This window comes from Chiloscyllium plagiosum, chromosome 26 (genome assembly GCF_004010195.1).
Source record: "Chiloscyllium plagiosum isolate BGI_BamShark_2017 chromosome 26, ASM401019v2, whole genome shotgun sequence".
NCBI classification, from domain to species: domain Eukaryota; kingdom Metazoa; phylum Chordata; class Chondrichthyes; order Orectolobiformes; family Hemiscylliidae; genus Chiloscyllium; species Chiloscyllium plagiosum.
In genome coordinates, this window is record NC_057735.1 from 38,267,427 (window position 1) to 38,279,142 (window position 11,716).

Genomic DNA, 11,716 nt, shown 5'->3' on the forward strand with positions numbered 1-11,716 from the left:
GGGGAGGTGTGGGCGGAAGTCTTGCACCTCCTGCGGTTGCAGGGGAAGGTGCCGGGAGTGGAGGTTGGGTTGGTGGGGGGTGTGGATCTGACGAGGGAGTCACGGAGGGAGTGGTCTTTACGGAATGCTGATAGGGGAGGGGAGGGAAATATATCCTTGGTGTCCAGCAGGCTAAGATAAAAGGCCAGAAATTAGGCCATTCAACCAATCAAGTCTGCTCTGCCATTCATTCAATAGGCCATTCATTTTTTCAAACCTATTCTTCCTCTTTCTTCCCATAATCTTTCATCCCCTTGATAACCAAGAACCTATCTATCTCTGTTTTAAACATACTCCATGACCTAGCCTCCACAGCCTTCCGAGGCAATGATTTCCACAGAATCACCACTCTCTGGCTGAAGACGTTTCTCCTTGTCTCCATTCTAAAAGGGTCTTCCCATTACTCTAAGGCCATGCCCTTGGGTCCTAAGCTCTCCTACTGATAGAAACATCTTCCCAATGTCCACACTGAACATCAATGTTTGCAAGTTTATTGTTGTTTAAAACTTATTCTGTTTCTATTCATACTACTAAAATAAATAACCTCACATTATACTCCATCTGCCACCCAGTTGTTCACTTAAATTGTCTATATCTCTTTATAACTTCTTTTATCTTCCTCACAGCTTGCATTCACACCAGATTTATATTATCAGTAAACTTAGATACATTATACTCAGACTCTGCACCTAAGTCATCAGTATAGGTTATAAATAGCTGAAGTCCCAGCAGTGACCCTTGAGGCAATTACAGCCTGGCAACACTGAAGATCTCCCGTTTATCCCCTCTCGTGCATCTTGCTTGTTTACCAGCCCTATACCCATGCTAATATATGACTCATGATTAAGCTCTTATTTTTGTTGCATTTTATCTAATGCCTTTTCAAGAGTTAAGTATATAACATGTATTAGTTCCCCTTTATCCACCTTCTTGGTTGCATTCTTTAGAAAGTCCAGTAAATTTGTCAGACACAATTACCCTTTTATAAGCCAATCTGAACGCTGATCAAGCTGAGATTTTCTAAGTGCATTGTTAAGACTGCCTTAATTACAGATCCATAAATTCCACATGGATTTTGCACAGAAGATTTCAACACTTTCCTGTCAGCTGATGTCAGGCTTACTGGCCTTTCGTTCCCTGTTGTCTCACTCTGTTTCTTTGTTTCAATGACAGTATTACATTTACGAACTGAAGGGGCTTGACAGGATAAGTGCTGAGAGGATGTTTCTGCTCATAGGAGAGTGTAGGACCAAAGAGCATAGTCTCAGAATAAAAGGAAGCAATTTAAGACTGAAATAATAAGCAATTTCATCTTTCAGAGCAATGTGAGTCTTTAGAACTCCTTGCCACAGAGAGCTGTGGGGGCAGAGTCCTTGTGTATATTGAATACTGATAAAGATTCTCGATCAGTCAGGGAATCAAGGATAATGGGAAAAGGGCAAGAAAGGAGATCAGGAATAATGGATCAGCCGTAATCCCACTATATGGCCGAGGGGAAAGGGGATAAATGGCCTCTTCCTATTTCCTACTGTCTTTTCACAAAGTGGCCAATTTTCCTTCTACACTTGTTAGAGTGAAAGATTGGACAGGCCATGAGGCTTGGCTCACAGTGGAAGTCAATTCTGCTGATGGCTTCATGATGCTCACTCAGGAAGGAGCTGTTAGGTCTACAGTGGAGTGATGTTGGAATTCTGAAACAAGACAAAGTATGGGAAGAATGACAGCTCTGACAACATCTACAGGAAGAGAAGTAGAGTTAACTTTTCAGGTCAATGATGTTTGGTTAGAATTCCAGTTCCAATCAGGGGAGAGTGCAAATGAGAAGATTTCTCAGAAAGTTTGCTTTTGAAAACAGTTTGTGTTAAAAAAAAGTCTTTTGCTGTGAATCAAATTCTCACACCGCTTCTGTGCCTGTTATCAAAAGCTCTTGAGAGAATGGTGCAAACTTCTGAGAAACTTCAAAGCCTCTGGTCCAATTCACTGTCGCTAGGGCCAGTATCTGAGAGAGTGTGGAAGGGGAACATTCCTGATGAAGGACTTATGCCTGAAATATTGAGTCTCCTGCTCCTCAGATGCTGTCTGACCTGCTGTGCTTTTCCAGTACCACACTTTTTGACTCTGACTGCATCTGCATCTGCAGTCCTCACTTTCTCCACCTTCCTGTATCAGAGAGAGCCAAAGAGGGGTTCAGGCAGGAGAACTCTGCCAAAGGGGGATGTTTGAAATTCATCAGCATCTGAACATTGAACAAATCACATCAAAATTGGAGGTGTAGCATCCAGCGAAGAAGGTTACCTCAGAGTACAATGGGACCTTGATCAGATGGGCCAATGGACCGAGGAGTGGCGGATGGAGTTTAATTTAGGTAAATGTGAGGTATTGTATTTTAGAAAGGCAAATCAGGGCAGGACTTATACACTTAATGGGGAGTGCTGCTGAACAAAGCAACCTTGGAGTGCAGGTTCATAGTTCCTTGAAAGTAGAGTCGCAGGTAGATAGGATAGTGAAGAAGGTGCTTAGTATGCTTTCCTTTGGACAGAGCATTCAGTATAGGAGTCGGGAGGTTATGTTGCGGCTGTACAGGACATTGGTTAGGCCACTTTGGAATATTCTGGTCTCCTTCCTATAGGAAGGATGTAGTGAAACTTGAAGCTGTAGGGAGAGGCTGAATAGGCTGGGCTGTTTTCCCTGGAGTGTCGGAGGCTGAGGTGTGACCTTATAGAGGTTTATAAAATCATGAGGGCATGGGATAGGATGAATAGTCAAGGTCTTTTTCCCGGGGTGGGGGAGTCCAAAACTAGAGGGCATTGGTTTATGGTGAGAGAAGAAAGATTTAAAAGGGACCTAAGAGGCAATGTTTTTACACAGAGGGTGGTGCGTGTGTGGAATGGGCTGCAGAGGGAAGTGGTGGAGACTGGTACAATTGCAACATTTAAAAGGCATCTGAATGCACATGAATAAAAATGTTTAGAGGGGTATGGGCCAAATGCTGGCAAAAGGAACTGGATTAATTTAGGATACTTGGTCGGCATGGACTAGTTGGGCCGAATGGTCTGTTTCTGTGCTGTACTTCTCTATAAATCTAATACTTAATTAACCAGACAGATATTAATTCTGTGAATGCTGGAGATCTGAAACAAAAAAAAGATAAATCACTGTAGAAACTCAGCAGGTCTGGCAGCACATGTGAGAAGAAAGCAGAGTAACCATATTGAGTCTAGATACCCTTCTTCCGAACTGCTAGCAGTTAATAAAAAGTGGTATTTCAGATGAAGACAGGGGTTGGGGTGGGGGAAAGGTGTGAGAGGATAGGTGGAGGCGGAATCTATAGAGAGGGAAAGAAATCTACAAATCTTCTCAAAACTTGCTAAGAGGGAAAAAAGTTAGGCAAATGGGTGGTTAATACTAAACCCAGATGAAGACAGGGGTTGGGGTGGGGGAAAGGTGTGAGAGGATAGGTGGAGGCGGAATCTATAGAGAGGGAAAGAAATCTACAAATCTTCTCAAAACTTGCTAAGAGGGAAAGAAAGTTAGGCAAATGGGTGGTTAATACTAAACCATGGAGGGTGAAAAGCTGTTAATCAGGACAACGGGTAAGTGAAAGGGGTTAGCTGTGCTGAAAGCAGCCCATGTGTTGTGCAGTGACCCACAGTACACAAACACAAAGTGTCACTACGTACTGAGGTTTTACCTGTCCCCGGTGTTGGGAAGAATGGGACTAGCCTTGTTGCCAAGTAGTTGGACTGTTCCATATCACCTGTCCTTGTGGAGAAATTTGCAAAGATAAACACCTTTGACCACAAGTTCATCAGGAAGTGGTCAGCACACAGCATCCTCAAGACCCTGAGGGAAAAGGAGAGGGTAGATCCTGTCATGTGGTTCCCTGAGCAGACTGTCAAAGTCATTTGGCAGAATGCTGCATCACCAGAACTTTCCAACAAGCACCAAGACATTACTTGGCTGGTGGTGAGAAGGGCACTACCTGTGAGATGCTTCATGAACACCTGGTTGGTCTGCACCATTGCTCACTGCCCTCAAAACGGCTGCAGGGGCAGGGGGGGTAGAGACTGTCACACATCTCCTTTTGGAATATGCCTTTGCAAATGAAGTCTTAAGGAAGATGCAATGGTTTTTGTCAAGGTTCATCCTGAGCAGCTTTGTGATGCAGGATTCCATGCCCTATGGTCTGTTCCTTGGGATGCACACCGAGACAAACATAGATTGGAGGACCATCAGCTCGGTGAAAGACACTCTTTAGTCTGCCCAAAACTTGTTGGTCTTCCAGAACAAGCAGCTTACCTCCAACAAGTGTTGTAGATTGGCACATTCCAAGTTCCAGAACTACGTGCTGAGGGACACACGAAAGCTTGGGGCAGCTGCCACTAAGGGCACGTGGGGAAAGACCGCCATCAGAGATCTTCCTACTGAAATTAAATGTGGGTCTGTTCTGTTTTCGGAACATCCCAGTGCCTCAAGTGCATGTCTTGTATGTGTAAGAGATGTCTTTGTTTTGTTTGGATAGATTCAAACTCCAATATGTGTTTGTTTCCTTGATACTCTATTGTACAGAACCATACAGCATTTGTGACTATATATATAATGAATAAAGTATAATTTTGACATAAAAAGAAGCAGCCCATGTCATGACAGGACTCAGGGTGTGGGGGATGGACAAAGGATATGGAAGGAGATGTTCTGGCCTTAAAATGATTGAACTGGACATTGAGTCCTAAAGGCTAGTCTGCTGTATTCAATGTGGTCTCCTCTGTATTGAGGAAGAAGAAACTCAGACTGGCTGAATTCTTTGCAGAACACCCACCTTGTGTTTGTAAAGATGACTCTGAAGTTGCTGGCCACTTCAACACAACACCGTGTTTCCCTGGCCAACATCTTTGTCTCTGACAGGCTGCAGTGCTCCAGCAAAGCTCAGCACAAGCTGGAAGAACAGCATCTCATTTTCTGGGGATCTGCAGCCTTCAGGACTCAATATAGAGTTCAATAATTTCAGTCAAAAACAGAAGTTGCTGTTGGTCCTGCGGTTCCTTGTATTATTTCAATAATTTTATAACCTGAACACTGTCCATGTTATTTACCCATCCCTCAGGCCCTGTCAATCACATGGGGTGAGTCAGCACAGTTGAGCCACTTTCACCTACTTGTCAGCGTTTCTTCCTGGTTTAGCATGAGCTACCACTTTGTCTGCCTAACTTTATTTTCTCTCTCACTACTCCACCTATCCGCTGGCTTCACCCCCCCAACCCATGCCTTCAACATATACGGTATATAAAGTTTAAAAATTAAATATGGTACTGGAAATCTGAAGTACCATCTTTCTATATATAGCCTTTTCCCAGGAACTATCAGTTCTGAAGAAGGGGCACTGGATTCGAAATGTTAACTCTGTTTCTCTCTCCACTGAAGGTGCCGGAGGGGGGCTGTATATTCCTGGCATTTGCCTGTTTGTGTTGCCCATTTCGCAGCGTGAAGCTTTCGCGCAGTCCCTGCCCTGCTATGGGCTCACCAATTCGCTGTCGTCGCTTCGTTGTCACTTCCTCGGTTGCCATGGTAAGACATTGCTTATTTTTAAATTATGTTTTGATTCAGGGGTGACAACGGGACTGTCCAGATTTGTGACTCCACACAATTTCTTTTCCGTATTACAGCGGGTGAATTTTGTAAATCCCTTAGCTGTGGAAGGACAACAAATGTATCTTAGATAGGGATTTCCTGAGCTGTTCAATGACTGTACAACTTTGTGACTGGCTGCACGGGCGGAACTCCAATACTCTGTTTAGTTTCAATATTGGAATGGACCATTCATTAGGGGGTAACAGAGGAGCTGCGGAAAACATCATCATACCATAATTCAAATGAAACACTTACAGCTTTGCACATATCACACCTTGAATATTTACAGTCGGAATATGATGAAAAATTATGCCCGCTGCGTAGCGCTGTGTCTAAATGTATAAGTTTGTATTGATAGAGCCCTCCCGTGCTGTTAGCAGAGTGGCAGGGCTCAGTTTAAAGTTACAAGCGGGACTGATAGGGTGTAAACACTCCGAGCAGTTATCTCACAGGTAAGGCAGCTCAGCTCAGCTCAAGGACAAACAAAACTTCCATTTACTCTCTTTTCAACATATTTCTTCATCACAGATTAGCAGCTCGACTGCTTAACGTTTTTTTTACCCAAATGTCGGAAGGAAGGCTTTAAATTTAACTGTGTGCACTGCAGATTTATCCCCAACTCTTGTTAAATGGTACCGGAAAGGGTTGCATTCCAGATTTGAAATGTTAAATTGTATTACGAGTTTATTTTCGCTATTTATGCGCTTATTCGTCTCGCGGTTGAATATCTGGGATGTGGTTCAGCTTTATTTTGGTTTAAAAGCCAGACTTGCCATTAGTGCAACCAAAAGTGTTTGGATTTCGATTGAGACGGGTCTGTTGGTGTCCCTCCCTGTTGCCCGTGCTTGCTCCACACTGTGTGGATGCTGAGATAACGCGAGCAGTGTACACTGACAGCAAAAGGTGGTTGTTAGCAGCAATAGGTGCTGGTGAATGCAGGAGGCACAAATCCTGTGTGCAATTTGCCGTCATGTCCCTGACGCGCGGAATTGTCTCAGATGCTGTTTGTTGCAAACATTGTGGAATTCTAGGGTCTGGGACTGGGTTCCAGGTCAGAATCTCCCAGGCACCCTCTGCACTTTAACTGACTGGATTCCCCCATCAGAACAGCAATCGTGTCACTCAACCTTTGAATCTGTCTGAAATGGCTAATCTGTCAGTGAATTATCTGCCTTTTGCACCCCCCCCCCCCCCCCATCCCATAACCTCATATTTATCTAGCATCAGTTCTCATTTGCAAAAGAAAGTTCTACATTTCTTTGTGGTAGAAGTGATACCTAATTTCAATCCTAATGAAATCAGCAATGGGCCAATGGAACTACTGAGCTGCCTGCACCATTCAGTAAGGTCCTGGCTGATCCAACTACAGTTTGATCTCCGCTTTCCTGTTTCTCCCCATTACCATAATCGGGTCTAGGTCACTCAGGAGTTGTATTCGTGGTTTCATTTGTTGCTTTAGTTTCTGCCTCCCATCAAGTCCTCCCTGCCCTTTTTCCAGGTTGGGATGAGGCTTCCCCATACTGGATTCACGGTAATGGTTGGAGGCTGGGTGAATACATGGCCAGTACTGTAATAGTCCATATAGTAAGCTGGATGTAGGGCTGGAAGGAGTTGCAAAGGTGATTTGGAGTGATTTCCCATATCAGCATACTGGCTCCACCGACAATACATGGACTGAATGCATTCAAGATAGCAGCTCACCACCACCTTCTCAAGGACAACTCAACATGAGCAATAAATACAGGCCCAGTCAATGATGCCCACATTTCATGGATGAATTTTTAAAAAAAGGCTAAGTAGCAACTTGCAAAGAGAAGGTGAAGCATTGGAAATTGGCAAGGAGAAGCATTATAGGGTAGAGGGGGAGTGGGGTTGCATGGCTGAATGGCCTGTTCTTACGTTTCGTGTTACAATGTGAATTGCTCTCCTTTAATTAGGGCATGCTGAACAAACAGTGGAGGCTTTCCTTTGAAAAGTAATTTTGGTGAATATGATAAGGATTTTGAGAGTCACTTGCTTTTTATATTAAAAAAAAAAGGAGTGAATGGGACAATGTCTGCCCAAATGCTCTGCCCAATTTTGTTCTCCAAATTAAGGTTCCCTTCCCTGTCAATTTACCAAAACAAATCTGGTGTTTAAGTTGTGCTGTATCTAGACTATTGGAACTAATAGCTGCCAGAGTCTCAGCAACAGCAGGTAATCATCTGTAAATGCATGAGCTTGGATCTGAGCATACCACACCACAAAGGTTCTACAGTTATGAAAACTGACTGTAAAAAAAAAAGTTTTCCAGCACAGAGTCAGTACTTAATAGGTTGACGCCAAAGTCAAATGGTGACAATTCCAAAAATGGAGGCTATTGGGAAGGTGCCCTCAATTGTCAGAGAAATCTTGTTGGTCAGCAGTACCTTGAAAGGCAAAGTGTGGTGTTGGAAAAGCACAGCCGGTCAGGCAGCACCCGAGGAGAAGGAGAGTCAACGTTTCGAGCATAAGCTCTTCATCAGGAATGAGCTTATGCTCAAAACATTGACTCTCTCGCTCCTTGGATGTTGCCTGACCAGCTGTGCTTTTCCAGCACCATCCTCTTTGACTCTGATCTCCAGCATCTGCAGTCCTTACTTTCTCCCAGTACCTTTGAAAAACATGTCTTGTTTTGACAGATTAATTATCTGACTTGTTTCGAAAGGAGGAAAGCCCAGACAAAATGCCCAACAGTGAGGAGACCAGCGATGCCAGTGGCAAAGGTCAACAGGAGCAGGACAGAGGAGCTTTGCTTGATGAGACAACGTCTGCAACAGGAAAAGGCGACACAAACATGCCTGGCCTCTGTAAACCAGGGGTTTCCTGCTGTAAGTACAAGGTGACCACTCTCAAGGCATCACTTTGCATGTGTCAACCACATCTAGTAAACATGACATTTCAAAATCAGCACATCCACACTGGTTTACACAGGTGTCTAGGTATAATGTCAGTAGTGCAGTCACACAAAAGTGCTACTTACTCCACCATTTTTTAAAATGATAATTTATTCAATGAATATGGCCATCGCTGACAAGGCCTAGTTAGAGAGACAAAAATTGCAGATGCTGGAATCCAAGGTAGACAAACAGGAGGTTGAAAGAGTGCAGCAAACCAGCCAGCATCAGGAGGTGGAACAGTCGATGTTTCGGGTATAACCCTTCTTCAGGACTGGAGGTGGGGGTGAGGGGAACTGCAGATAAAGGGGGTTTGGGGACGGTTTTGGGTGGGGAGTGGAGTGGAGTGGTGAGGTAGTGATAGTGAACAGAGGTAGAGGGTATGGCCTGGTTGGTTGATGGGAGGAATGAATCCAGTTGGTGGCTGGAATGACAGGTCAGAAAGTGGGATGAAAGGGAGGAGGTGGGGGATTGAAAAAGGATGGGAAGGGAGGTTATTTGAAATTGGAGAACTCCACATTTATTACCCATCTCCAGTTGCCCTTGAAGACGGTGGTGACCATCATTAGTGTTGCCCAGTAGCTAGCAGAATCTCCATTCTGATCCTTACAGATCATGGTAATTGTTCATATTAATTATTCCCTATTAATTGGTAATAAAGAAATATTATCCTCTATTGGATCAAATTACACATTTATAACTCTCTGAAATTCCATTGCTTGAGAACACTTATCTGAAAACTTTGTACGATCCCTATGATTAATCCAAACAGCTTTGGGAATGCAGCAATTGTCAAAGTGTTCCTCTCTAGCAGCTTTCGCTGCTGTTTCTTTTATCTGATCACAACAGGCTCTTCAGCAAGCTGACCTTTGGAGTTGAAGGATGAACCATTTTTCTTAAAATCAGCAGTTTTTCCAGCTTATGCTAACTGTCAGGTGTGATGCTCGGGCATTCCCATCAGATTGATCTGAGTTTGATGATCTGAGTTAGAATGAGCCCAGGAGGTATGGACAGGGTATTAAATAGCCTCTGGCATCCATGCTGCACTGAGAGGAACTGGTGCACATGCAACCAATGCGGCATACTTCATTGCTTGATTGACATCTTGAGCTGGCATTTTACTGACATACAGTCAGTGCTGCCAATGGAACCAAAGGCAGGTCCCTAGCCACACAAGTGAACAGTGGGACCATGACAAAAAGGCTGATTCCACTATGGCATTCAGGACAATTGAAGTGACCAGTGATGAGGCTGAAAGTGGAGGGAGAGGGCACCTCTATATTGAGGTACCCTCAAGGATTGGCATAAAAAATATTTGTGCGAGTGCCCAGAGAGCCATCCCATGGTTTTTGAAAGGGTGGACCCTCTGGAGGTAGAATCAGGACTATGGTGGGTGGTGTAGCCATTGCTGATGGCAGATCCTTCTTTGGCCCAGCTCTAACTGGCCTGCTGCCAAGTCACTACCATACACACTTTTGGTAAATTCCCATGGCTGAGGAAACATGTCGGCCTTCCCTGCTGATTCTTTCTGTTGCAAAACCGCCCCTCCCATCCCCCAGCCCATTTTGAAAAGGCCGATAACATTTTAGCCACTGTATCATTCACTTTTACAAAGTTGATGTTGGAATGTTCTGTGTCTCTAAACACATCATGTGCAAACCAATGTGCAAAAATTATTGATACCACAGCAGCTTCCAGTTGAAATAAAAACAGAAAGTGCTCGAGAAACTCAGCAGGTCTGGCAATACTCGTGCAGAGTGTTATGGGCCAGACCAGGCCAGACCGCTTCAAAATATTTTAAGAAGGTAGCTTAAACTCTGACTTTTCTTGTTTTAAAGATAGATATAAAGTGTGTGTTCTGGATGTCATGTGACTGGTCAAACTACTCTATGATAAGCAAAATACATTTTATTTAAACACTATAGTTAAAATGCCAATAAAAGAAAGGAATTTAGAATAAATTAACTACTGGAAAACTTAACCAAATAATAGATATAGTAACTATTACTAATGAACTGTTCCAATATAATAATATCCCATAAATACACCCCGTGGCAAAAAGGTAAAATCAGACACCGATTTTTACATGCAGTTTTCCACTCCAGGATGAAATAGCATCAAGAGAGATTTCAGGGAAAGTAGCAGCTAGGAATCGTTTTACTGAAGCTCCAACTTTTCTGGGATGCAAACAGCTTCTGACCGTTACAGCTTTTTTAAAAAAAAAACTAGAAAGCCTGATCTGAGAGAACTGGCCACTCCCCTTCCATTGTTACAACATTTTTAAAAAGCCCTAACGACCTCCTAAGTTCCTGACTTGGGTCGTCTCCAGTAGAACTTCAATGCCTCTGCCTTTACAACCCCTCTTCCAAAAAAAAACCCAGGACAAAATAATCTTTTTAAAATGACAGCATCATCACAAGAGAGAAACCAAATCAATGGTTTGAGTTCAATACAACTTCTCTTTGGAGTTCTGTTTCTCTTTCCAGATGTTGCTAGACCTGCTGAGTTGCTCCAGCATTTTCAGTTTTTATTTCAGGTTTCCAGCGTATGCAATACTTTGCTTTTGTTTGAGCTCACCTTCAATTCTCTTTGACTGTTGCAAGGGTAACGATTTGCAACCTTATTGAAGAGTGTGGTGTGCCAAATGCCACACTTAATTATAGTGACTGGGCAGCAGTCTGGAGCAGGACCATTTTCCCACGTGCATAGAGGCCATGGGAACAACCATTATGGAAAAGGGTGGGTGGGATAATGAAACACTGCACCACCCCTTCCAAATTGTTCTGGTATCTAGTTCTTCCTCAGAGTCAAATATTGATCCCCACTTTAAGTGCTTGTGGCTCTGTCTGTGACCAAGTGCAGTATTCTTTTGTGCTGTTTAGCTGAGCAGATAGTTCAGAAGTGAATTTAAACCTCACAGAGCCAGCATCCCTTAACCAGCTCCTATGAAATCCAATATAGGGGAACCTTGATTATCCAAACGAGATGGGCGGGCACTATTTCGTTCGGATAATCGGTAAATCAATTAAATGCCTTTCCTCTGGGGCTCAGAGTTTTTAAAGTCTGCTCCCCGTTCAGGAAACTGCAGCAGCACACAGTGCGCAAGATCCACCCCCCCCCCTCCCCATTGAGGG

At 43.7% G+C, this 11,716-nt stretch overlaps 1 protein-coding gene across 3 annotated transcripts in view; it reads left to right on the forward strand.

Moving 5' to 3' along the window:
• The first annotated feature begins 5,203 nt into the window (after window positions 1-5,203).
• The window catches only part of LOC122563263 (T-complex protein 11-like protein 1), a 57,112-nt gene continuing 50,599 nt past the window's right edge, over window positions 5,204-11,716 (forward strand). The window contains exons 1-3 of one of the 3 annotated variants that reach the window (XM_043716907.1): window positions 5,204-5,318; window positions 5,461-5,604; window positions 8,328-8,516. In XM_043716907.1, coding sequence (XP_043572842.1) covers window positions 8,372-8,516 — 145 coding nt within the window. In that variant the 5' untranslated portion in view covers window positions 5,204-5,318; window positions 5,461-5,604; window positions 8,328-8,371. The other 2 variants (XM_043716906.1, XM_043716905.1) reach the window with 2 other exon arrangements.